The sequence below is a fragment of the Staurois parvus genome, unplaced genomic scaffold (genome assembly GCF_062004578.1).
Source record: "Staurois parvus isolate SC_StPar_1 unplaced genomic scaffold, SC_StPar_1.0 ptg000516l, whole genome shotgun sequence".
In the NCBI taxonomy this organism is placed as follows: domain Eukaryota; kingdom Metazoa; phylum Chordata; class Amphibia; order Anura; family Ranidae; genus Staurois; species Staurois parvus.
Genome location: NW_028318312.1, coordinates 175,567 through 203,009, shown reverse-complemented (window position 1 = coordinate 203,009; position 27,443 = coordinate 175,567). Strand labels below are relative to the sequence as shown.

General features: G+C 40.8%; 1 protein-coding gene across 1 annotated transcript in view; it reads right to left on the bottom strand.

The window, feature by feature from the left end:
* Positions 1–27,443, bottom strand: part of SLX4IP (SLX4 interacting protein) — a 180,671-nt gene that overhangs the window by 36,868 nt on the left and 116,360 nt on the right. Inside the window, exons 6-7 of the mRNA XM_089690101.1 lie at positions 8,082–8,159; positions 371–468 (exon numbers count right to left, since the gene is read on the bottom strand). Of these exons, the coding sequence (XP_089546227.1) occupies positions 371–468; positions 8,082–8,159 (176 nt within the window). The remainder of the gene's footprint in view (positions 1–370; positions 469–8,081; positions 8,160–27,443) is intronic.

Below are 27,443 nucleotides of genomic sequence, written 5' to 3'. Positions count from 1 at the left end.
GTACCCAAGTTGATCGATTGATCCAACCTTTCAGATTTTTTACATGCGATTTCTTTTGGTAAATGACTTGAACCCACCTACTCTCCCATCTCTAATGGCAAATCATTCTGTAGTCACAAAATAACAACTAGGTGGGCTTGAAATGACACAGGCAGTGTGCAAAAGACAAACAATATCTCTGAATCTTTTTTCCTGAAATTTCTGAATTGCTTTTTTACACTTATTGAACAGATATAACAAAACACTTTAAGTGGTATATTTACCAGACTAAAAAGGAGCAGATAAGGTAAGTTCATTATTAGGGTTTACATATCCTTTAAACGAACACAGATCTGCTTATACAGAAACGGATGATATGATATTCACTCACCTTGTTGGAAGGTTTTAAAGCCTCAGCATCTATTGTATTGGGACAAGGTTCAAGCTGACTTGCACAAACCACTAATCTGTCTGGAAACACATAAAGCTCTGTACAAAGACACAGATTAAGGAAGATATTATTCATGAATTCATTTCTGTATGGTCCAATAAACACATACAGCTTAAGTCTGTATTACATTTTACCTTGAAAAGATATTGTATGCAAAATTAAGGTGGAACTTCTCTAAGCATTATTTGGATTTAAATTTACCATATAACAAATCAATGCAAATTCTGAAAAGCAATCTTTTTTATGAAAAACAAAATATGATTTTGACTCTTCCTCACTGAGTCTTATAACTAATAATAGCATGACATCCAATGATGGATCGTTACAGTATGGTTCACACCAACCAACTATAATCTTAAAGGAGCAAACGGTTTAACACTTTAGGTGGTTAGCCAGTTTGCATTCAAGGAGTTTTTCCAGCTTCAGAAATAGTGGCAATTGTTGGGACAAAACAGCTCTGTCAAAAAAAAAAAAAAAATATTACATTTCTAAAAATCTTTCCCAATCTCAGGCCATAATTATGCCATATCACACCATAAAATTACATGTCTCTAAGCACATCATAATATGGTATAAAAACAGGTTTGTTCACATTGAAAAAACACATTTAGTAATCAGCGGTGCTCTAGGACAACAGTTCTAAAATACACTTTTGGCTAAGATCAAGTGTACTATCTGTTCTTATCAGTTTTTGGGAGAAAGAATGTTGGTTCCTTCTGGAGAGGGTGGTGCTGGTTAGTATTTCTAACTTTTGTGCTGCACCAGACAATTGGTGTTTCACTGGTACAAGGACATATCACCTATGCTTTCCTTGCACAACGTGTTCGTATGTGGCCTTTTGGCTAGCCAGGCTGTGTACTGCATGTCACTTATTTATTCATTAGCACTAGCACTGCACTTTTTTTTTGTTTTGTGCACAGAGATGGAGGGTGCAGGTCATCAGGGGGGTTGCCCTGATGTTGGAGGGAGGTTCTGTGACCTTCAGGTCTTTTGCCTCTCCCCATCCAGGGGGGGTCTCTCTTCGGGACAGCCCCTCACCAACTACTTGGTGGACCAGCCTTGGCTGGTCCCTAAGGAGTGGGGTCCACCAGGCTTCGGCCTACGTAGACCATGCTGTAGCTTGCCTCTCTCAGGATCCTTGTTCCCCGAGAGGTTCAGGGTTAGAGGCCCTTTCTCTTCTGATGATTGGCCATACTGTACCCTCTCTGCACATTTTTGTATGCTGTGTGATTTCATGGTTTACTTTTTTTGTTCAAAGGGGTTTGACAAAGCACCACACCAAGGAGCTTCAAAAAAAGAAAACAAAATGTTGCTGGTCTGTGGTCACCCAGTCAGGGGTGCATGCAAATATTTGAAAAATAGAGAACATTTGTGTGCATATTTTTGAATCTTTTTTTTATTTTTTCACATCTTTTCATCTGAATGATAGAATATCCAATATTGGTGTTAAAGGACCAGTCTATTGAATATTAATATTTTATTTATAGGTGGAGCTTGGTGAGCTGAGTCAGCCACTGGCTTGCATACTGCAGATGGAAGATGCTCATGTTCACTTGGATGTTCCCACCCACCCTTAACTGTCTCAAGAACTCCTGTTGCATCTGCAATAATACATATTCAAGAAAGCTCAACAGGAAAATGGAGGACCCTTCATATTGGCATAGCAGATGGGGAAACCCAAGGATTCAAGCACTCTTGAGAGATTTCACATATAGAGATACTGTATAAGAAACTGTCAGGTTATCTCTTAGGTATCTACCAAATGTATATATATATATATATATATATATATATATATATATATATATATATATACATATTTTGAGTGAAATCATTGTATAATAAACAGAAACACATCTTGACAGATATCTATGATGAAGGAAGTCTTCACGCCTTTCACAAAGTTGCAAAGTATTCCATGACATGAAGAGCACTTATTATCATTACTCTGAAACATCTGCATGCTGACAGGAGATGGGTTTATCACTTTTTTTAAGGGTGAAAAAATCTTTACTGACAGCATGATTGTCAACATAATTGTCAGATTAAGAAATGCACAATTTTTGTGTAATGCCTAAAGTGACAATATAGCAGGAAAATTGATACATGCTTACTGCTGCTGAATTTTGGGACAGTTTTGCTGAAAGGCAAAGGCTAACAACATTTGTGAGTGAAAGCTACCTCGTATTTTGGTTTATTTTTAAAGTCAAGGTACACAAAGATATGAGGTGACCATTCAGCAATTTCTTGAGCACATGTCCAGGCCTGTCTGCTTCCATAAATTGGTCGTTGATCCAGACTGACATCTGATGATTGGAGATTATGAAGGGACAGAGGTAGTCCCCATTCAAACAGACCAGTGTGTCTGAGCTAAGCAAGTAGCATTCTGTATCTGTGCAGACAAGAGGTCCAGCTTGGTGAATGAAGGCTGAAACTGGGCAGCTCAGTCCTAAGGAATACTCAGAGCTGTGCAACAAAGCATTTAGAAGGCTGAAGGACGTTTATGTTTGTTGTTATGCTAAACTACCCCCTAAGCCAATAGAAAACTTTGTTACTTTGACTTTTGGATGAATAAAAACCTTAAAATGCATTCTGCTGAGTGAACTGAATCCCTGGAAAACTCTCCATCTGAAGCTGAATCTCATACCTTCTCATAACCTTTGCACTAGTCTTTCGTGGTAAAGGGGTATTTATGGCTCATAAAGGGTTAAAACCATAGGACTAAGCCTTTGTACAACATAGCTTGAAAGTCCAATTAAAGTCCAATGTGGAGTCCAAGGAAAACACTCCTATGATCTGCTTCAAACTTGTGGCTGCTATCCAAGCGTTAGAACTGAACTCTAGAAACAGAATGCAAGCAGAAAAAGGGAAGCACCATCTAAGTGCAGCAAACCAACAATTTTTATTAAGCTCATAAATTGGCAACTCACATTTTAAAAACTGCAATTCGCGAGTTGCAAGCGAGTTGCAGTTTTTAACATGTGAGTTGCCGATTTATGAGCTAAATAAAAATTGTTGGTTTGCGGCACTTAGATGGCGCTTACCTTTTTCTGCTAACCTTTCATAGGTATACCCATAACTGTAGAAAAGACATTATCCAGTAGGCAGGCAATCCATTCTGATATTAAATCAATACTCTAGGCAAACTGTTAAAATACATACACATTATGTTTACTATTTTGATTGCCAAATGACTATCAATTCTGTTAGCCACATCATGAATTACTCAGCGTTTTCATGCTGTACAGCCATACACTTATTTTCTGGCTCAACAACTAATCTCTCTATAGCTCCTCTCCTCCTTTAGCCTGTCTACAAGACACTAATCCCATCTGTGACACCCATGTCCAAATAATGGGAAGGTGACCAAGAAAGAAGTAAAACTGAACCAGAAAAAGTAGCAGAGGGCTCTTGCTGGCTGTGTGACACAGGTGTGTGTGAATCACTAGACTAGCTAAACAGAATAACATCCTTTGGGAAATACAAAATAAGCATATATGTACTAAAACCGTGTATGTAAAATGACCATGTTACCACAAGGTTGCTTGTAAGAAAAGTCCATGCTGTTAAAGAAAAGCATATATATTTATATTTCCAGGAGCCCATGTCTTCACAATCTGTCACTCAAAATCTTGTAGTGACATTCGAACCGGCAAGAAAAACCACAGGCCGTAATGGATGGAGCAGGTATTCACACAACCAAAGTGCCCAATACGTGCAGCAGCTAAGTAGTGGAGCTTTAAAACTCCTCCGAGAAAGTATGTATGCTGTTTTTCTTTTAAAATGTGAGCTTCTTTTACAAGTTGTTTTGCAACTGTCCTGTAATGACAAGGTGACTTACACTGTTTTACTGAATTTCATACTCAATTACCTTATTTTTCATTTTGGATAGAGTAAGGGAGGGTTATAACCGCTGTCAGATTTTCTTTCACCATCTGTCCCATTACAGAAATTTCCCTTTACTTCCTCTCCCATTGTCAAACAGGAAGTGAGAGGAAATCCCTGCAAATTGAGGGAATTCCTTGGGGGCCCCCAGATCAACAGAACTAACCCACCTATTGGAAGATTTCCCCTCTATTACTTTTTTGGGGACAACCCAAAATCTGGGGTTTCCTTTTAATTTCACGTTCAATAATAATGGTAAACAGAACAAATAGTGAAAGTGAATCTCCTTAATGGGGCACAGACAGCAATAAAAATTGACAAGAGCTCTAATCCCATTGCACTCTATGCAAAACTTAAAAAAAGTTTTGCCTTTAGTTATACTTTAATACACAAAGTCAGAAATGTACTAATCATGCTCAGAAGAAGTGATACTATTAAAGAAGAATTCCGGGAAGATATAAATGACACAATGAAACCGGTGCTTTCATAGATCTGTAATTATAAAAACATTGTGTATTTTTTAAACGCAGTCAGTGTACCTGAATTTGACCTAGCATCAGCCTCTTGCAATCCATGTACAGTAAAGCTCAGACTGAGGGAGAGAGAAGCAGCATGAGGAGCATCAGTTGTTCTACAGTGCAAGAAGCAAGCTGATAGGTGAATAGAGGGGAGTGGCAGAGAAGTGAGCGCATAAGAGTACTGTCCAGTCACATACTGGCAGTGGATAAAAGGATGTAAGGATTACTGAACTGTAACATAGAAAAATCTGGTCTTCTGATCTGCCAGATAGAAAAATACTGTGTGAAAAGCCGTGTAAATATCATTTGACCAGATTCACAAAAATTCAAAATTTTCAGGTAACACAGTCCTCTTATGTGTGTTTCATCTCTGTTCAGCTTTCAGACTGATCAGCACAAAATGCCATCACTTTGATCAATAAGTTATTGAAAATTGGGATCAAATATATGTCAGTTAGGTCTCAACAAAAATCTAGCCAGTGATATTGAGATCATAAGCAGATCACACCGATACCTCTCTATATAATCCAGTCTGTGAGTTGAGCTACCAGTTCCAATGAAACTGCTTACCCAAGTAAATAGAATGATTTATACATGTTTTGTATATGAAGACAAACAGGAACTGTAAAGAACTCTACAATTCTGTTACTCAAAAAACAACATAATTATCATTGCAGCATCACATGATTATAAATTCCACACTGTAGCCTGAGAAAAAAATCCTTTTGATAACACCACCTAAAGGCTGGTATTAAGTTACATCTGACCAATAATGAGAACAATGTAGAATCATGTTTCACAGGTTCAGTGACTTGCTATAAAATGTGTTAGCTGCCTCTGACCAGCTGATATGTCCTGAAGGGTGAAATCTATCTCAAGTGAAACTCAATTTGAAATATCTTAAGTTCATACTTCTGTCTCAGTGAGCCAAATATCTTCTTTTTTTATGGCATTTTTACTAGATATATGCACATTCTGCCACAATGATCTGTAGCTTGTCAAGAATGGTTCCCATCACACCATGTTCAACATTGCAGTCCCACGCCATACCAAGGACAAGGGAAAAAAAGACAATATATTACATGAAACAGAAGTTCCAAAAAAGATTAAATTACTCTTAGTTGTTGAATGATGGTTACAGTATGCCATAAGGGTGTAAAAATAGACTGTGCGAGCCGTATTATGTTACAATGTACAGTATGTAGAGTTATATCAATCCCATCAAACTGGTGCTTTCATAGAAGTAGGTATGTTCATTTTTCTAGGAACAATAACATTAGAAACATGCTACCAAAGTGAATAGTGGGATGTGAAAAAACCTCATCCTTAAATAGGAGGATCAAAACCGCTTTACCCCTGGGGTCGAATTTATGTACACTGTAGCAAAAGCTGAGTTTTAGCCCATACTAATCTAATTCCAATCCCATACCACGTGTGAACTATGCTAGGCCACTTCACGGTACATGGTAGGAGGCAGAACCACCTGGCAAGTGCCCCACAATCAGCCGCAGTTTGAATGAACCCTTGAGAATGTAACATTCCAAAGATGTCAATAAAAGTAAAGTTCAGATTGGTTGGAAAATACTGCTCATAAAAGCTTTTTTTTTTACAAACTTTGGCTCATTCCACCAATATTTTCTAAAAAATTTCAGGATATTAACAGTTTTGGACATTAGAAGAATCCATTAGATGCCATCTTATGGGTTTACATACACAGACATGAAATATAGTATGCTTTTCAGGGCTACTGAGTTGCTTTGACTTTTTCAAGGCTTCTGATTTGTGCCTTTGATTTTAATTTGCTCAAGGAGTTGCTTTGTCTTGCTACAAGTTGATTTTCCAATTGCATTGACTTGCATAGGGAAGAATGCAGCTCAGATGCAAACAAAAGCCCATGAGTTTTAAGTCAGAGCATGCCACCACCATCCATTAGTTCTTTAAAGCATAAGTTCACCTTTAAAAAAAATAAAATAAATAAATGCACTTTTTTTGCACACAGAAAAACGTGAATTTATTATTTTTTTTTTATTTGGAGCCTAGAAAGCATTGCACCCGTGACCAGCAGAATGAGGGTACCATGCAGGACTCCTGCAGGCTCGTCAGTGTATCAGTGTGCTCGTGCCTCATGGCTCAACAGCGCCATGGTAGTTCATTGAGAACTGCAAGCAGATAGCCACAAAGGCTATCGGTACTTGTAGTTTTCCATTCACAGAAATCTGTGAAAGAATGACACGCCTGGCCAGGTGGAGCCCCGCTTTTTTAAATCAAATAGTGACAGCTACCAGGGTAGAAGATCCCTCGCTAGCTGTCACGAGATGCAGCAGAGCAGGAAGCAAATCCAGCAGTCTAAACGTGTTACATGTTCCACCCAAAAAACAGGTGGAACATGAAACAGCTACAGCATCCTCCCAGAACGTGCCCTCCCGTGCGGGTGCCGTCCAGAGCGGCAGGCACCCGAGAATCTCCATGATCGGTGTGTCCAACCACAGTGGCCTTTTACCACGTGATCAGCTGTGTCTAATGACACAGCAGATCACCGAGTAAATACAGTTGCCGGTTATCGACTGCACTTTCCTCACACTGTCACAGCATGAGGAAAGTACTTCCGATAACCGGCAATTGTCACATAGCGGATTGGCCCTGATCATCAGGGCACTGATGTTCAGTGCCCTGCAATGCCACTCAGCACTGCCACCCACCAGTGTCCACCAGTGCACAGCAGTGCCACTCATCAGTGCTACCCAGCAATTGTGCCCAGCAGTGCCACCAGTCAGTGCCGTTAGTTAGTGTCGTCCACCAGTGCCACCTATCAGTGCCCATCGCTGCATATCAGTACAGCAGCATCAGTGCCGCCTTATCAATGCCCACCAGTGCCGCCTCATTAGTGCCACCTCATCAGTGCAGCCTATCAGTGCTGCCTATCCGTGCCACCTCATCAGTGCACATCAGTGCTGCGTATTGGTGCAGCCTCATCAACGCACATCAGTGAAAGAAAAAAATTACAGCAACAAACTGAGAATCAAAAGATGGTACTGAAAATGACTGCACTGTACAAATTCATCCCTCCACAATCTCCATCCTCTGTTTGCTGCCAGCAGCAATCAGATATTACAATCCCCTCTTGGTCCTCTGTTGCTGGAAGTAGAGTTGCCCATTAGTGCATTAGGTGAGACCTGACACATTTTTCAATCATTACTGAAGGATTTACAGACTGTGCTTTATCTATAAAGAGAAAAGTTATACTGTACCTCGAAACTGATGTTTTACCACGCAGCGAAGGTTGACCCATCTTTTGATGAAGTAGGCCGCAATCCGTAATGTGTTTCCTGGAAAAGCAGGCACAGATATGTAAGAAATGAGCTGATAAATGAAAATATTGCAAACGCCCCTTCCTGCAAACTCCTCCAGCCCATCAAAAATGAAGTAATCCATCATGGGTTTTGTTATTTTTTTAATTCAAATGAGTTTTTATTAGTACTGAAATTGGCATAAAGTAAAAACATCAATGCTGAAAAAGGCTTACGCCTATGGTGTAAATGTTCAGTCAAAAGAATAGGTAAGCAAAGTATTCGCAATATGGCATACAAAGAAAGAATGTGTTACATAGACAATTGACAAGTTACAAAATTGCTGAAAACAAATGAAAGTTTAAGCTGCTTACCCCACAGCTCCCCCCCCATCAATACTCACCTTGGGCCCCCTCTCGATCCCACTGCTGTCAATCATAGCCAGTGAGCTAATGAGAAGAGGGGGGAGGGGGGGTGCTGGGCTGCGCCGAGCCATGACTTTATGTGTCTTATGAAAGCAAAGAGTGGGGCTCGGGAGTGAGCAAACACCAGTGCCCCCATAGCAAGTGGCTTGCTACTGGGGTCACTGGTCAAGGGGGAGGAGCCAGGAGTGCCGGCAGGGGACCCAAGAGGAATGGATAGGGGTTGCTCCATGCAAAACCACTGCACAGATCAGGCAAGTATGACATGTTTGTTATTTAACCACTTGCCCTCCAGAAGATTTAACCACCTTCCTGACCAGGCCATTTTTTGCGATACAGCGCTTACTTTAACTGACAACTGTGCAGTCATGCAACACTGTACAAAAATGAAATTTATGTCCTTTTTTTTTTCCACAAATAGAGCTTTCTTTCGGTGGTATTTGATCACCTCTGCTACATGTCCTTGCTGAAAAAAAAATCCCAATACGAGTAAATTAATTGGTTTATGTGAAGGTTATGGTGTCTACAAATGGGGGTATATATACTGGATTATTTTTTTTTATATACTAGTAATGGCGGCGATCAGCGACTTATAGCGGGACTGCGGCGGGCATTCTGACACTGGGGGGAACTAACTGCCACTGGCATCTCCAGTGACACTAATACAGTGATCAGTGCTAATAAAAAGCACTGGCACTGTACTAGTGACACTGGGCAGGAAAGAGTTAACATCTGGGTGATCAAAGGGTTAACAGTGTGCTGTGTGTGTTTTACTGTGTGCTATGCTTTACTAGGGAGGCGTGCTGTTTTGTATCTCTCTGCTGTGCAGTGAGATACAAAACAGCATGTCCATGTTGACAGGGGAGAGACCTGTGTTGTTTACCAGTGATTGGGACCAGTGATTGACATCCCGAGCCGCCAACCATGCACGCTCCCTACCTGAAAATAAAAATCATGTATATATACGTGATTTTGAGCAGCTCTGTAGCAGTACTTCTGCTATATGGTTTTGGGAAAGCGGTTAAAAAAAAAAAGGCAAACCTTTAATACCACTTTAACTGCAGCTTCTAGTCATATGATACAGCCAAGTCATGAGTATCCTATTACACAGAATGGGTGGGTAAGTCTACAGTGGGCACAGATAAGGAGGCAGACTACTATAGGCATTCAGGTAGGATGCAAATACAGAAACTGAGCAGGTATGGCTGTATACTAGTGTTACTTTAGTGTTACTAAACCCACAACAGTAAAATCAGTCTGTATATGCAGTAAAGCATGCTTGTTATACTCACTGTGGAACCTAAGGGGTTAATCCTCTGCACTGTGTAAAAAGGCTGTTTGATCCTTTCTTCTCTGCCCCGCCTCTTGTTGAAATGACCACCTGATACAGACTGAACCCGTAGTCACATGCACATGCTCAGTTTGGTGTGTATTGCTAGAGAAGGTTTTTTTTTTCTTGGGAGGGTGCATGTGATCAGTACAGGGTCAATCAGCACTGTCCTGACCAGCACTTCCTCTCTTAGAGCAGAATGAAAACTCCTCCTACAAGCTTTAACCAGTGCTGAAGTCACAAGACTGCTCTAACTGCTTATGAGAAAAGGTATTTAGCAGTTAATATTTACTTAAGTAATTGCATTTGCATGTTCTGTGTACTGTGGGAGACCAGATATAGTGAATGCAGGGTCAGTTTAAAGAATACCGTGTACTTTCACAAATCATACCCTATACCACCCCTCTCATCCCCCTCATCACAACTACACTATATTTTACAGACTCAAGATGCAGACGTACCCTTACCCAACAGTAGAGTCCTCCATACCCTCCTTCCTTGCATTGTATTGTAACTGTACTATCTCACTTTATATTGTAAAGTGCTGAGAAAACTGTTGGCACTTTACAATTTCTGTAAATTATTATTATAATCCCGTAGCTGCTGCCTGTCAAGAGCCCCAGCTTTGTTTGCAGTTATCTACTATAAAATTTGATGAAGTCATCTCAACACACAAGGAAACACTTTGCAAATCCCCTTGGTAGATGTTGGAATGGCACAGGAAGGGTGAAATCACAAAAGAAATTATTATTATTATTATTATATTATTATACAGTATTTATAAAGCGCCAATAGTTCGCTCAGCGCTGTACATTACAAAGGGAGACAGAACATGTGACAGAACAATACCAATACAATGCAAAACATGAGGGGATCAAGGGCCCTGCTCTTTCGAGCTTACAATCTAGGAGGGAGGGGGTGGTGGCACAGGAGGAGATAGCTGTGGGGGATGGAGTGGTAGGAAGAGTGGAGGAGGTCGGCAAGTTAGCAGGGGGTGGGGTAGGCTTCCCTGAAGAGATGGGTTTTCAGGGTGCGCCTAAAGGAGAGGAGAGTAGGTGATAATCTGATGGGTTGAGGCAGGGAGTTCCAGAGGATGGGTGACACCCTGGAGAAGTCCTGGAGGCGGGCATGGGAGGAGGAGACCAGGGAACTAGAGAGAAGGAGGTCTTGTGAGGAGCGGAGTGTGCGTGCTGGGCGGTACTTGGATATTAGGTCGGTGATGTAGTTCGGGGCAGTATGGTGGACGGCTTTGTACGTCAGCGTTAGGATTTTGAATTTGATCCGTTGCGCAATCGGAAGCCAGTGGAGGTAATGGTAATAAAGTTGTGCCTTTGGGGACGCCACAGCGGACAGCTAAAAGCATTTGTGCACCCTTGGTCTGTCATTGTTGTGTAAATAGGGTGGAGGCATAGGAAACTTTTTATAAAAATGTATTCATTCTTTAAAGGGAAATGTTACATGAAACTTGGGAAATGTTTTAAAAAAACCTCTACCTGAAACATAACAAAATTCCTGATAAAGCCATGTTTTAATTGGTTGGCCTGAATTTTCCTCCCACTAGGTGTTTCTAAACTCCAACAGTTAAAATCTGTAAGCAGGTGCTTCCTTGTGTTAAATGTTTTCTTTTTTCATGTTACTGGTTCTGGATTTGGTTATTTCAACTGTATTTCTGTATAAGAGCCACTGGCAACAATGTAGGTGTATTACACTGTGTGATTGGTTGACCTTTTGAGCTTGTGGTTCCTAAGATGGAAGGGTTAAAGCTGTTGGCTAGGTTTCCCTGCTTTTTTCAGGGAGGGTACCGCACCCTGCAGGTCATACCATATAAACAGGAGTGCATTAATGCCCCATAAGGATAGCGGGAAAGGGAAAGACTGCCAAGATGGTTTGCGCCCCTTGTGGGAGCCCATTCGGGGTTCCAAGGGATATGGATAATATTATGCTGACAGTTGCCAGACCTTTTATAGATTATTGCTACCTCATGTGGATTTACTGCCAGTTATGGACTCTTGCCTTGCAAAGGACACTTATTGGACTGTACTACGTTACCTTTTTAAGGTATGACTACCTTATTGAGCACTTACAGAACTTTGTACAGGACTGTGTGTTTTGGAGATGTCTAGAAGAACTGTCCATTTGTTGCCTTTAACTACTTCAGTAATAGATCCTTGTTCATTTAATTTGCCTGGGCTTAAGTCTCTAAAGGGGTGCATGCATGGCACATCAAAGAACAGGGCTAGAGGTTTAAGGAGCAGGGAAGCTGTCATAAGAATGCTATAATGTTGTTGCTAATGAACACTGTACTAGTGTCACATGCGTAATCAGCCAACCAGCAAGGAAACAAATTACATGGCAAGGGTGACAGAGGCTCTGGTAGTGAAGGGGTGTTATGCTTAGCCCCTTCACTAGTGACTGGTTCCCCACATACTGGGACTGTTCTCATGACACAGTCAGCCTGGAAGTCAGGAGAGCTGTAGTGAAGCCTGGGGAGGACTGCAAGTATAGAGTTGTGGAGAAGTGCATCTCCTATATCTATTAGAAGCATATGGATCAGTCGCTGGGAGTGAGGTGACAGGACTGCTGAGTTAGTGGAGACCCGTACAAGCTCCGCAATACCAGCTCAGAAATGCTGAACACCTGGGGAGAGTAGCACTCTAACAGAAGTTGTGTTCGTAGTGTCAAAAGTATAGAAGTTTGGCCATGAATTACAAAGAGTTACCAAGTGTTCTCTCAGAGGAGTCGCGCTTTTAAGTTGCTGTCTTAACACTGATTTCACATGATTGTAGCCTGCCAGTGGGGGCACTCGAACTAGGTCCCCACTACCGGGAGTGTCAGGAAAGGCTTGCTCACGGTGCAGATAAAGTTTTCCATTCCTGGCACATAAGAATGCGCAGACCAGCAACTGGCCTGGCAGATGTATACAAGAACGAGCATAGGCACGCGCACTTAAGTGCGCGCATGCGCACTCTCACATACGGGTCTGCGTCTGTTACCAAGACTGGCACAAAATTTAAACAGGACAACTGCACTGGGTAATTGCTGTTTGCTCTGCAACTTTTGTGTGTGTTTATTTTTATTCCAGTGCCTGACCTCTGATCTCGATCCGGCTTGCTCCTGACTCCACTTATCTGCTACCTGCCCTGACTTTGGCTTGTCCTCCAGATTCTGTCTTTGCTTACTGTCTCTGCCTGATCTGCCTCCATCATTGCTGACATTGGCCTGTGACCTGACTCCTCTCCTGCCTGCTGTTTATGCCCAATCTGCCTGTCTGTTGCCGACCCGGTTTGCCTGACCCTTCATCCTGTTCATCCAACCTGCTCCAGTTCCATAGTCCAGTACTCTCTCATCTGATACGTCTGCTTGCTGCCAACCTGCCTGCCGTGGCATCTGCCTTCTGCCAGTCATCTGCTATCAGCCTGCCTTCTGTGCCTGTCTACTACCGCCTGCTGCCAGCTGTCAGCTATCAGCTTGCCTGCTGTGCCCTCTAACTGCTACCAGCCTGCCCTGCTGTGACATCTGCCTACCACCAGCTGCTCTGCTCCTGGTATCCTTTCAGCGAAGTGACAGCTACTACCTACACACACTAGTCGACTGATCATGGCACTTATACCTGATCGTGCTCTCGTGGTTCCTGTTCCACTATCCATGACCCCTGAGCCAGAGCTGTATGAGAGACCTTCCTCTGCACATCAGGCTCACTACCAGGTACATGTCAGGGAGCATTATGCAATGCCCATGAATCTTCCTGACAAAACGGTGTGTTCTAAGAAAGTTACTCCTGTGGCACTTCACAGGCTTGCCAGATTTACTATTCTCCCATGCTCATAGTAGAAGACGCTAAAAGAGTCCTCGTACAGGTAGGTGTTTTGGTTCAGTGGAAGCCTTAAGATTTTTTAACCTCTTTGTGGCGACAATGCACATATATGTGGCCTCTCGGCAGATGTACCTTAATGCTGAGAGGCTGCATATATGTGTACCAGAATGTAAACACAGCTGTGGCATGAGCACTCCCTGCACGCTACCGGCACAGTTACCAGCAGCTAATGGAAAGCTCCCAATCTCTAGTTGTAATCGGGAGCTTTCCAATCATGTGATCGCTGTGACAGCCAATCATGGCAGTCACATGATCAGAAACCCCGGCATCAGAAACCCCTTAAAGGGCCAGGAGGCATTAAGAGGTTAAACACTTGGGTGTTGCATTCACTTATAGGTCTGCTGTGCAAAAACAGCATTACCCAGAATTCTTTCTACTATTGGAAGGGCTTTTTGCATAAATGTTTTTGTAATACAGTAGGGAGGAAACAGCTAATGTTTCACAGGAAAAACTTACCATCTATAAAGTCAATGCGAAATATCAATACTGAGACAGCATGTGACAGAATCTGGAATTCTTCCATGAATACTGTATATCCGTCTAATGGCTGCGTGCCACTAAAACAATGCTATTATCTGTACATCACCCCTAGGCCTCATTAACCAGAGTCAGTAATAATTATCCACCCTTACAAAGTGCTGTGTATTTTATGTTGGCACAGATGCAAAACATGTTGGCAACATGTCAGGTTGTGGCTATGACACTCTTCATTCATATGGTCAATGTTATGTTTAATATTCAAATCTTTCCAGTTAGAGATTTACCCCAAAAATATAAAGTTCTATAAGCATCTGTAACAACACAAGGGAACAGGCGCAATAATTCTCCTGTCAGGTAATTCAATGAATATGCAATCTAGCCTGAAATAAGATCAGCTGGCTCAAGGCTGTACATCATATAAATGTAGTCGACATTCTCCTAATGTGGCCCCATGTCTATATAAATGTTATGTGAACATCACTGAAGGTACTTTGCGTTTGAAAGGGTTAACTAGAAAACATTAATGAGTGTTTCCAAGTGTCAGAAGTTATGGGAATTAATGGGTTAGGAAAGGATTTCTAAAAACTTAAAACTCCTTTGGTTCAGACTTAGACAAATTACAAATGTAAGAAACAGCAACTCTTCCTAGAAGTTGTCATACTTTTATTAGCCATTTGAGCTCCGGAAGATTGTACCCCCTTCATGACCAGGCCATTATTTGCAGTTCGGCACTGTGCTACTTTAAGTGGCGACTGCACGGGCATGCAATGCAGTATGCAAATGAAATTTATATAATTTTGTTGCACAAATAGAGCTTTCTTTTGGTGGGATTTAATCACCACTGGGTTGCTTTATTTTTTATGACATAAATGAAAAAAAGACCCAACATTTTGAAAAAACAAAACAGTATTTTCTACTATGTGCTATAAAAATGACACTAACGAAAGTCGAGATGAACTAACTGCCACTGACACTAATACAGTGATCAGTGATAAAAAAAATATACACTGTCACTATACTACTGACACTGGCTAGGAAGGGTTAAGATCTAGGGCGATCTAAATTTTTGCCAAACAATGTTTAGTTTGTTTACTGTGTTGTGTTTTACTAAGCAATGTGCCTGTTTTTAACTCCCTGAAGAAATAAAAATGGCACATTGCTGCTGTATGAAGACAGCTCTGTGTTGTTTACCAACACAGGGCTCTCTTCTGTTATTCGCTGAACCGATCAGCAGTTCCCAGCCATAAATCATTGGCTGGGACCCTGAGATCGTCTTCTGCTGCAGCCAATGACAGCACAGTCTTCCGGTTTTGCACGCATGCATGAGCAGACCCAGAAGAAAGCTGCAACGTACAGGTACATGATTGTGCCTGTATGAGCCAACCTGTTGCAGTAAGTTGTACAACATCGAAGTCGTATCAAGTCGCAATGCAAAGTTGTACTGGAAGTTACATGATTTTCAAGTCGCAGCAGTGTGAACCAAGCCTAAGTGTCCTGATTTCAGTCACATTGATATGGCGTAATGTGACTGGTCATTTAAGAAAGACATCCCAAATAATTGAATATCATGACCAGAGAATGTTTTACATACAATGGGGCAGAACTTTTATGAATCCTTACACTGCTTTGATTATCACCTATATTAAGGAAAACGTTAGTGATGTATAACACTTTTGGTTGTTGAATAATGCATTTTATATACATCCATAGATCATACCAAAAAAGAGGGACAAATTGGGAGCAATTAGGTGCCAAAAGAGGGGCAGTCCCTGAAATGAGAGATAGTGATGGACTAATTGGTGTTCTCTACACTTTTACACCACTGCTCTAGAAAGCCTCTTAAATGGAAACTATATTGGTTTAGGTCAAATCTGCTCCAGCTGTGCATAGTAACCAATCAGATTCTAACTTCAAAATGTTCAATCAGGCTTTGACAAAAAAAAAACCCTGGAAGCTGATTGGTGTCTGTAAAGAGCTGCAACAGATTTTACACTCTACGGTTTTAGTAAATCTCTCACACTCTGTGTGTGTCTACATATAAAATATACAATGCTCAAAAAAATTAAAGGAACATTTTGAAAATACATCAAATCTCAATGGGGAAAAATATCATGCTGGATATCTATACTGATATGGACTGGGTAATTTGTTAGGAAAGTAAGGATGCTGCATCGTTTGATGGAAATTAAAATGATCAACCTACAGAGGACTCAATTCAAAGACACCCCGAAAATCAAAGTGAAAAAATTATGTAGCAGGCTAGTCCATTTTGCTGAAATTACATTGCAGCAACTCAGAATGGTACTCAATAGTTTGTATAGCCCCCACGTGCTTCTATGCATGCCTGACAACGTTGGGGCAGGCTCCTAATGAGACAACGGACGGTTTCCTGGGGTATTTCCTCTCAGATTTGGACCAGGGCATCACTGAGCTCCTGGACAGTCTGAGGTGCAACCTGGCGGCGTTGGGTGGACCGAAACACGATATCCCAGAGATGTTCTATTGGATTTAGGTCAGGCAAGCGTGGGGGCCATTCAAAGGTATCAATTCCTTCATCCTCCAGAAACTGCCTGCATACTCTCGCCACATAAGGCTGGGCATTGTTGTGCACCAGGAAAAACCCAGGACCCACTGCACCAGCAGGGTCTGACAATGGGTCCAAGGATTTCATCCAGATATCTAATGGCAGTCAATTATCTAGCCATTAGAGGTCTGGGCGTCCCTCCATGGATATTCCTCCCCGGACCACAACTGACCAAAACGGTCATGCTGAACGATATTACAGGCAGTATAATGTTCTCCATGGCTTCTCCAGACCCTTTCACGTCTGTCTCATGTGCTGAGGGTGAACCTGCTCTCATCTGTGAAAAGCACAGGGCGCAACTGGCGGACCTGCCAATTCTGGTATTCAATGGCAAATGCCAATCAAGCTCTATGGTGCGGGGCAGTGAGCACAGGGCCTACTAGAGGATGTCGGGCCCTCTGGCCACCCTCATGAAGTCTGTTTCTGATTGTTTGGTCAGAGACATTCACACCAGTGGCCTGCTGAAGGTCATTTTGTAGGACTCTGACAGTGCTCACCTTGTTCCTCCTTGCACAAAAGAGTAGATACTGGTCCTCCTGATGGGTTAAGGACCTCCTACTAGTTCTCTTAGAGTAACTGAGTGTCTCCTGGAATCTCCTCCATGATCTAGATATTGTGCTAGGAGACACAGCAAACCTTCTGGCAATAGCACGTATTCATCCTGAAGGGTTGCCTGCCTCTCTGCAATCTCTGTAGGGTCCAGGTATCTCCTCATGCTACGAGTAGTGACACTGACCCTAGCCAAATGCAAAACTAGTGAAAAACAGTCAGAAAAGATGAGTAGGGAAAAAAATGTCAGTGGCCTCCACCTGTAAAACCATTCCTGTTTTGGGGGTTGTCTCATTGCTGCCCATCTAGTGCACCTGTTGTTAATTTCATTAACACCAATGTAGCTGAAACTGAACAACAACCCCCCTCTACTACTTAACTGACCAGATCAATATCCCAGGAGTTTCATTGACTTGATGCTATACTCTGATTAAAAATTGTTCCTTTCATTTTTATATATAAATATATATATATACACACACACACGCATGCATACAGTATATATATATACTATCGTAACTACAGAAACAAAATATATGTACAAATCCACAATATCACATTGCATTTAGGCAGTTTTTAGTTTGCTAAACCCTATTCACTTTGGAAATACAAAGACAAAATTGTGCATTCAGCCTGTCAGAACAAAAAAATGTTCATTTAAATATATACTTCAATATCCACAAAGGATATGCATCCTCTTTGTGTACACCAAATGCATTTGCAAACCCAGTAATGACCTTGTAATCATTAATTCAGATCCTTAAAAAGCAGTATATGGACTTTAAAACAAGTCTGCTCTGAACTTTGTAACCACAGGCACTGTGAAGCAATTCATCCTCAAATTTCACAGCAGAAGTCTTGCAATTCCTTCTCTTAGTAGCTCAGGCACCCATTCCCCCTTTCAACAGTGGCTGGGAAGCGCTGTACATTCTGATCTCTAAAGCAAACACTAAACAATTGCACTGGGAGAGGGGAGCTGAGCTGCTGAGGGAAGGACTTCAACCACCTTCTGTGTGAACACGTTGTGAGGATGAATTGCTCCAAAGTGTGTAAAATCATTAAGGACTTGTTTTAAAGCTCATTTCTGTATACAAATACTTGAATGTCAATAACCTGGCCACAGTTACACTTTGAACTAAAGCTATAGTGAATATAGCACACATTTTGAAATATTAATGTAACATTTACATTATTAATGTACCATAACATTGGCATTTCATATTTTGGTAAATGTATTATACTGTATGGATTTGTAAATGCTTTCTCTATAGCATATGCATCGATACAATGATTTTAAAACACTGGCACTCACTGATAAAATTACAAACATTAAAGACCCCCCCATTTCTCATATATATATATATATATATATATATATATATACACACACACACACACACAACAACAATGCAACAGCACAATAATAATAACAAATAGTACATCTTCTTTGCAATACATGTACATGTTTTTTTTCCTTTTAAGACCCTACAAAAACAGTAAATACCTGTAGACTCTGGTAGTGATGCATTTAGTTTCAAATTTGGGACTGACTATGCAGTGCCCCCTTTACTCCTCTCATCTTCACAACATAGGGATGTGTTTTGTTTTGTTTTTTTAAAGAATACAGTTTATTAAGTTTCATAGCTTTTCAGTACAAAAAGACAAAGTCAACACAGTACTTGACAGCCCCAAACTCAGGGAGATGTTCTAAATAAATACAATATCCCTTCAAAATCAGGGCAAAGGAGCAGAATAGTACAGGGGCCACTAACAATTGGTTGCTAGTACCTGGACAGGAAAGGAAGTCAGTAAGTAGAAATGGGGAGTCACACGAAAAGAAGACAGAACAGAGAGAAAGAAGAGAAAAAGAAAAGGTGAAGGGGGTACTCGGCCAGACAGTCGCCCGTTTAATGAAAATTGCAGGCAAAAATCTCAAGTAATGGTCAAAAGAAGGGCTGGTTTTTGGCAGAAGCTGAAAAATTGTGTACCGTAGTGCCAAACAATTCGGGTAGCATTTATGAAGGCAGGCAGTTAATTCTTCCATCCTCATGATATGATTGAGCTCTGTTACCCACTCCCTAATGGTGGGGATTGTAGTCATTTTCCATTGTCTGGGAATCAAGGCACGACCTGCAGATAAGTGGAATATTCCCTTTTTAATGTAACCCAGGTTTGACTGAGAGAAGTGCTGCCTTCAGAGTTTCTGGTCAGGTTTTTCCACTGATCAGGTGAAAAAGAAATATGGACTTGCAGAAAGTTCGAGAACAGCTCCACCACAAGTGTAAAATTGTGCCACCTGACTCTCTATACCTCCAACTCTGGTCAGGGATTGATGGTATTATTTTGTGCAGTATGGCAGTATGGCCATGTACCACATGGTCAGAAGTTTAAAGTTCTCCTGGGTTTGTGTGGCTATGCTTCTTTTGCAGGTAAAGATAAATCCTCATCTGCAATTTGTTGTCCCAAATCTCTCTCCCAATCCTGTACATAAAAGGGAATGGTTGGAAAAGCGCCTGAAAAGAGGATGTTGCACAGCTGAGATACAGTAAGTCAGCAATCTGTGTTGAGCAAGCATAAGGCTTCAAAAGTTTTTAGGTCCCTGTGCAGTCGCCCAACTCCTGCAGGCTTGGCATGGAAATGTCAGAGCTGAAGGTGGTGAAGCCATCTTCCCTGGCACAGAGCATCAGAGGTTAGAATCCCTGTAAGGGATTTGATCCTGGGTAGGGTTAATGCCCGTTTAATGGGAAAACCTTTGCAATGCATACCCAGTGGAAACTTCTGATTACCAAGAATCGTCATGGGAGGGCCGTTATAAGTGGAAATTTTGTATTTCCTAAATGTAGAATCCCAAACATGTAGGAGAGAAGCTGCTAAAGGAGGAAGCAGTGAAATCAGTGGGTGTTGGGCCGGGTGAATTTGCATTGAATAGTTATAACAAAATTCAATGGTATGTTGAACAAACCAAAAGGGAGCACTTGAGAGAAGTTCATTGTTGGGGTATACATAAAATTTGGGGTGTAATTTAAAAAATGTAAAGAAACTGCATGCAAATTTGTTCTGTGTGAATGGGGAAAAATCTATTTTTCTCAGGCTATATTCTCTGCAGATCGAACAATATTTATTAAAAAATTGTTATGGGGGAAATACTCCATTATGGCACGAGTTGGTGAGGAGTATCATAGGTAATGAGTTTGCTCCTCAACTCCATCTAGTGGCCATAATGCAGTATTTTCTTCATTCACACTTATTTTTCAATAGATAACATTTTATCTGTAGAGAATATAGCCTGATAATATTTGATTTTTCCACAGTCATGCATAATTAATTTGCATGCAGTTCTGATAGATGAACAGCTATGCAAATTTTTTTTAACTAAATTCCCAAAATTGTAAATATTCTGACTCATTTATGAGAGCTTAATCCCTAGACAGGATTTTAACATTTTATTATAAGATGTATATATGGAGGTTTATAGTTTCTGATCATCTTTCCATGTTATCCACTGATGTACTATATTAGTTTTTCCATGCAGTCAGCATTGGGGTGCATCCAAGAAAGGACAGAGATAACTCTCCAGGTAGTTTTTATTCTTTGTTTTCTGTTTTTGATTTGTTTCTGTTATTGTTTGCATACATATTAACAACTCATAAAATTTTCCTATAAAAAATAACAGACATTTATTAAATTTATATCTAACTGAATCTTGAAACAAGGCTCACCTGTTTTCATATTAATAGCTTGCAAGTTTTTATTCCTGAAAGGAAATTGGAGGAACTGAGACGTCCAGTATAATTCCAAGACCTCTTTGTGTTCCTCTCTTACCCTGCCAATTCATAATCTTCTAATTCCATTCAAGATTGTGGACACAAGAGGAATCTTGTTTTCTATAAGACAATCCTTTGCTTTGACAGTGTTTTGCCATTTTATCCATGCAGGGCCTGAATGTGTGACATAATACAGCACTATGATTGTGGGGCAATGACATTTCGTCTTTAAGCAGATTCACAAGTCTGGGTGCCCTCGCATTGTGGTGGAAGACGTCTGAAAAGCCATGTCTGTCTACACAGCACCAAACATTGCTTTCACTTCTTTGTTCTTCCTGAATACACAGACAATGAATCACTTTTTTTTTTAAATAACGTGAGTAACACAATTTAAGGAAATAGTCATAAATCAGTGATAATTTCAATGACATCTTTGGGATGTCTGTCGGTCATCCTTTTATGTGTGGGTGGTTTTTTTTCCACAGTTATTTTACTTTATCCCATCATATTTTGTTATATAATATAGGTATGGGATTTATGTTGAAATGCTTTGAAGTGTCAAAATCAGGGAAAAAATATCTAATTATGTGTTCATTAAAGCAGGCCTTCATTTAAAGGTGAAAGTACTGCTTATTAAACTGCCCACCCTCATCTCTCTTTTTTTTTTCTTTATGTTTTTTTTTCTTTATGGAGAGTGGGTACATTTTTTGACAGGTACCTGCTCCAACTTCCTAAATTTTCACCAAGGCTGCAGGGCCAGTCCCTTCAGTATGAAGAACTAAAAAAAGTACCTTCTATTACCCTCAACCTCCTCCAAATTCCTTTCTTTTTTTGCTACTGTGATCTGACTTCCTGTTAGACAGTGGCTAGATTCATTCTCCATGGTCCCACTATATGTAGGAACAAAGCCACCTTCTCTTGCTTGCTTCCAAGATATAGACTATGGGATTTGTAGTATGCACGGAGCAGTGCAATGCCTTTTCCAAACAAACCAAGGTGAAGGGTAAAGGAAAAACGAGGTTTGGGAGCTCACAGAAAACATTACAAGGATGCAGAAAAATCCAATAAAATACCATTTCATGAACAATAGACTACAAGGCCATTAAGTAGTGGATGTGGATGGATTAATTTTGGAGAATAAGGATATCGATTAGTGTCACTTTAAGCTGATGAAACATGCTCTGGGGGTTTGATGGACTAAACATGGCAGGAAGACAGAGACCTTTATTGAGAATTAGTAAGTGAGCAACAAGGCCCCAGCATGAAGCTTATGAACCTATTAGACGATCCTGGAAAAGCCATCAATAAAAAGAGATTAGGTGCATGTGCTTTAACCAAAATTAATTTAATTTCCACAGCTCTAAATGTATTATGTAAAACAGTTTGTTGGTTTAATCTCACTTCTGGACACCTTTCAAACAAAGGAACAAGGCATGTAATTCCAAGGAAAACAGACTAGCACTCCACGGACAGTTAGCTAAGAGAATACTAACACCTTAGTCCTGATTATGAAAATGGTCCGACTGCCAAGACTACAACAATTTGGGTGGGCATGCTAGTTAATTGAATTCAACAAGCGACTATAAAAAGCTGATCATTTTCAGATGCTCAGGATGGCTAGATTCTTTGTTGTGATTCATGTAAGTAAAAGCATTGTCCACTTCCTACTCTTGGATAAGTGCTGAATTTACAATTTGTCACCTTAAAAGAGAGTCTGCTGCACTCCACACCATTTAGTTATTTTTCCTCTCAGCAATAGAGTCCTCTTCCAACTTTCTTGGTCAAGTCTTCAAATGATGCATGTGTTACCTACCTACACTGTGTATCCACTTGAAGCCAATCTATCCAGTGTTTTTTCTTTTAAATGGAGTGAGGAAAAAAACTACAATTTCTGTCAGGTTTTTATATCGATCTCTCCACTTGAGAGATTTTCCTTCATTTCTGGTACCTGATCCATGTACAAAAAATGTGGGGATGAGGTTGCCATCAGGATAGCAAGGTTACCAGGTTCAGCCCTTCCTTATTTACTAAAAATGCTTTTCTGCTTATGTCTGTTTTACGTTGCAGAGAATTCCCATTACTTCCTGTCCTAAAGGAAGGTGAGGGGAAATTTTTCAAAACAGGGCCACAGATGGCAATATAAATCTGATAGAGGCTCTACCCCTCCCTAAGCCTATAAAAAATTAAATAGAAAGTTTTATCTAGAGTTAAGCTTTACATTTCTGCACATTCTCTAATTCATATCTCTCTGCATCTCTGATAGAAATTCCCTTCTTTTCCATACACACCTTCCTTTTGGGAGCTCCCAGTTACACAAACAGCTCCAATTCCTCTAGTGCACACTAGTTGTAACTTGTGAGCAAATAGCAATTTCTATGAACATTGCAGGATAAGGAAGTCATATGTTCGACCACTAGTTACAAGTCCCATCATTTTCCCAGTGTCAGTAGTTAGGAGAAAATGATCACTTACCACTCCACATGACAGAAAAGTCCTGAGTGAGTATGTCTCCTGCTAGGTATAGCTGCCAGTTAGTAAAGGAAGCGTATTATATAAAGTCTAGCCTAAAAGTGTCCTCATCTATAAATTTTATCCAGTGTTGTGTAACATTAAAAGAGCAGTATAGGAATTAAAAAAATAGACATTTATACTCACCTAGGTGGATGCAGTATTGGTCCGATGCTCCATCTGTCCCCTGCCAGCTGTAAGACCGAAAACATGACCGCTGATCGCTCAGTTCTTGATCATCAGTGAGCAGAGAGCCGGTGACTGTTAGTCACCAGCTCTCTACTCTGCCCCTCCAGTACTTCCTGGAGTATCCCTCCAGAGTATGGACCGGCTCAGTGATGTCAGCCAACAGAAGCTTTGAGGCCGCTGTCAGCTAAACACCGGTCACAGGAGTGCAGTACTAAGTGCACTCTTGTGACCTACAGGAGGAGTGCCAAAAGTAGGGCTTTGGCCCTACTTCTCTTTTAAGCTCTGCTAACTCAATATATAGAGTACACTTTAAGGAATTCTGTTATAGTTATTTATGAAGGCCACCTCTAGATTGGTAGCTCTCATATGCAACTGCACGATCTGCACATCTATGAAATTATCTGCTACTGCTATCTGCTTTGAGCATTGCTTTAAAGATGCGTACCATTTAATACAGAAAAGTCTAAAATTGATTACTGATCTAAGATACTTTCCAGGAAAACTCACAGCACGATGTCAGTTGTAGCAAGTGAAGCTGGAATCAGTCTTTCCATGCCAGTATATTGTATATAATAAATGCAGTCTGGGTAGAAGTCCAGTGTCCGGAGCACTAAGCTGGCCATTTAGCTCAGTAGGTGGCTTTGTCATAGAGAGTTATTGACCTCAAATCTCTTTTCTATTATCAGGACAAACACAGTCTTCAAATATGATCATATTTACACATTGTCACTGTATTTAAGGTTAAGACATGTTATTCCACAACGTGCTCTGTATAAAAGAGAGTATCCTAGCAGAGGGATGTGTTACTTTGGGCACCAAGGGTTGTGTGCTTACAGGCTTCAGTGATGAAAATCTCAGCCTGGGTATGCTATATTTCAGAATATAAAAACTTACCAGTAAGTCTATGTTTAGACTAGCATGCTATTTTACACATACCAATTGAGCTATATGCTTACTGATCTAGTAATCAAACCAAACTGAAAATGTTGAACATATACATATGCTTCAATGACAGTTAAAATATGAGTGAACCCCCCAAACCCAATATACAGTTGTGTCCAAAATTATTCAACCCCCACTGAAATTGAGTGTTTTGGCCAGTTTGACATTGCTTTTGATCATTCAGTCATCTTGCTTACATTTACATTAAAGAGGCACTTGTAGGTCAGACAAATATAACATAACAGTTATAATGAAATAACCACAAATGTCTTTTCTGTGCTCACAGCATTATCAGTTTTATTCAACCCCCAAGTGACATTCAATCTTAGTACTTAGTACAGCATCCTTTTACAGTTATAACAGCTTTTAAACGTGAAGCATAGCTTGACACAAGTGTCTTGCAGCGATCTACGGGTATCTTCGCCCATTCTTCATGGGCAAAGGCCTCCAGTTCAGTCACATTCTTAGGCTTGCGCACTGCAACTGCTTTCTTTAAGTCCCACCAGAGGTTCTCAATCGGATTTAAGTCTGGTGACTGCGATGGCCACTCCAAAATGTTCCAGCCTTTCCTCTGCAACCATGCTCTAGTGGACTTGGAGGTATGCTTGGGATCATTGTCCTGTTGAAAGGTCCAACGTCTCCCAAGCCTCAGGTGTGTGACGGACTGCATCACGTTTCCATCCAATATCTCCTGGTACTGAAGAGAATTCATGGTACCTTGCACACGCTGAAGCTTCCCTGTACCTGCAGAAGCAAAACAGCCCCAAAGCATGATTGACCCTCCACCATGCTTCACAGTAGGCAAGGTGTTCTTTTCATCATAGGCCTTGTTCTTCCTCCTCCAAACATAGCGTTGATCCATGGGCCCAAACAGTTCTAATTTTGTTTCATCAGTCCACAGAACACTATCCCACAACTTTTGTGGTTTGTCCACATGGCTTTTGGCATACTGCAGTCGACTCTTCTTATTCTTTGGAGACAGCAAGGGGGTACGCCTGGGAGTTCTGGCACGGAGGCCTTCATTACGCAGTGTGCGTCTTATTGTCTGGGCTGAAACTTCTGTACCCACATCTGACAAATCTTTTCTCAGTTCCTCAGCAGTCACACGGGGACTTCTCTCCACTCTACGCTTCAGGTAGCGCACAGCAGTCGAAGTCAGCATCTTCTTTCTGCCACGACCAGGTAGCGTTTCAACAGTGCCCTTTGCCTTGAATTTGCGAATGATGCTTCCTAAGGTGTCTCTTGGTATGTTTAACATCTTTGCAATCTTCTTATAGCCATTGCCCTTCCTGTGAAGAGAAATCACCTCTTCTCTTGTCTTCCTGGACCATTCTCTTGCCTTCACCATGTTTGTAACCACACCAGTAAATGTCTAGAAGGAGCTGAGTATCACAGTCATTTTAAAGCTGCCTAATTGGTGCTTATTATGCTTGATTGCTGCTCGGTGACATCCACAGGTGTTTTCAATACCTGATGGAAAGCACCTGTATGAACCTCTGTTCTTCAGAGTGGTAGTCTTTAAGGGGTTGAATAATTGTGGCAATGAAGAAACCACATAAGAACCATTTACTACTGTATTACATAAACAATTGATGTCATTTTAGTTGCATTTGGGTAGTTACAACGTCCTTGTAGGATTTGATTCTGAATACAATTCCAAATGTACACTATAGTCCCTAAACCCCTTTACAGCATTGGGGGTTGAATAATTTTGGACACAACTGTAAAATCTACAGAAACATAAGCTCCTTGTTTTTTGATCTTTGACAGGAATTTTATAGGTGTGGTGTAATAAATTTGGCTTAAAGTCATAGCAAGTGAGAGTGATTAGCATTATTAAGTTCCACAACATCTGGGAGGTTTAGTCAATCAACTGCAATATGGATATTGGAAGTGTCAGAAATGTCAACAACTGCCCATTATGCTTAAGGGGAATAATAATTAGCACGTTCCCAACCAAAAACCTTTTTAAAAGACATACATAACTTCTATATCTAATGTACTAGTGGATTAACACGGTGCCTAAAGCAACATTTTGTGCAACAGACATAATAAGCGTAAAATCCTTTAAATAACAATTAGATAAACTCTACATATGGGAAGAACATGTTCGAATTTGTAGCTGCATAATAGATAATAGCCACTGGCCTGGCTTACAGTAAAAAATGGATATGCAGAAGTGGCTGTCAGTCGAAGGTTACTTGAAACCAGGGACAATCAGGGCTGTGCAACAATTTGCAATGAATTATGGTTAAATTGATGTGTAACCTTTCACAGGTTTTTCAAAGGGTCTGTCCACTTGAAAGATGTTTTCTCCTCCTCTAGCATTGAACATGGAAGGTGTGACCTCTGCCTAAAGGCCATTGCAGGTTAAGTCAGAAAACTGAAGTACAGAGGTCCATACAAGAATCCCTCAGAGATACAGAAAGCTATAAAATCACTTACCTATCCATGCACTAGGGTAGGGGTTCCTGACCTATTAATGATTATGGACCATCGATGGATTGTCCAGTATGCACTCACACCCCCTCAACACTGTCAAAATCATAATCAGCCCTATTAGGTACTAGTATGACTTCAAATGTTTTCAGTAGTTTGTTTCTAATGTATATACAGATAGCTAGGAACAGCACAGTTCAAAGAAATGTATAAGAATTTTATCATAATGATTTATATAAATA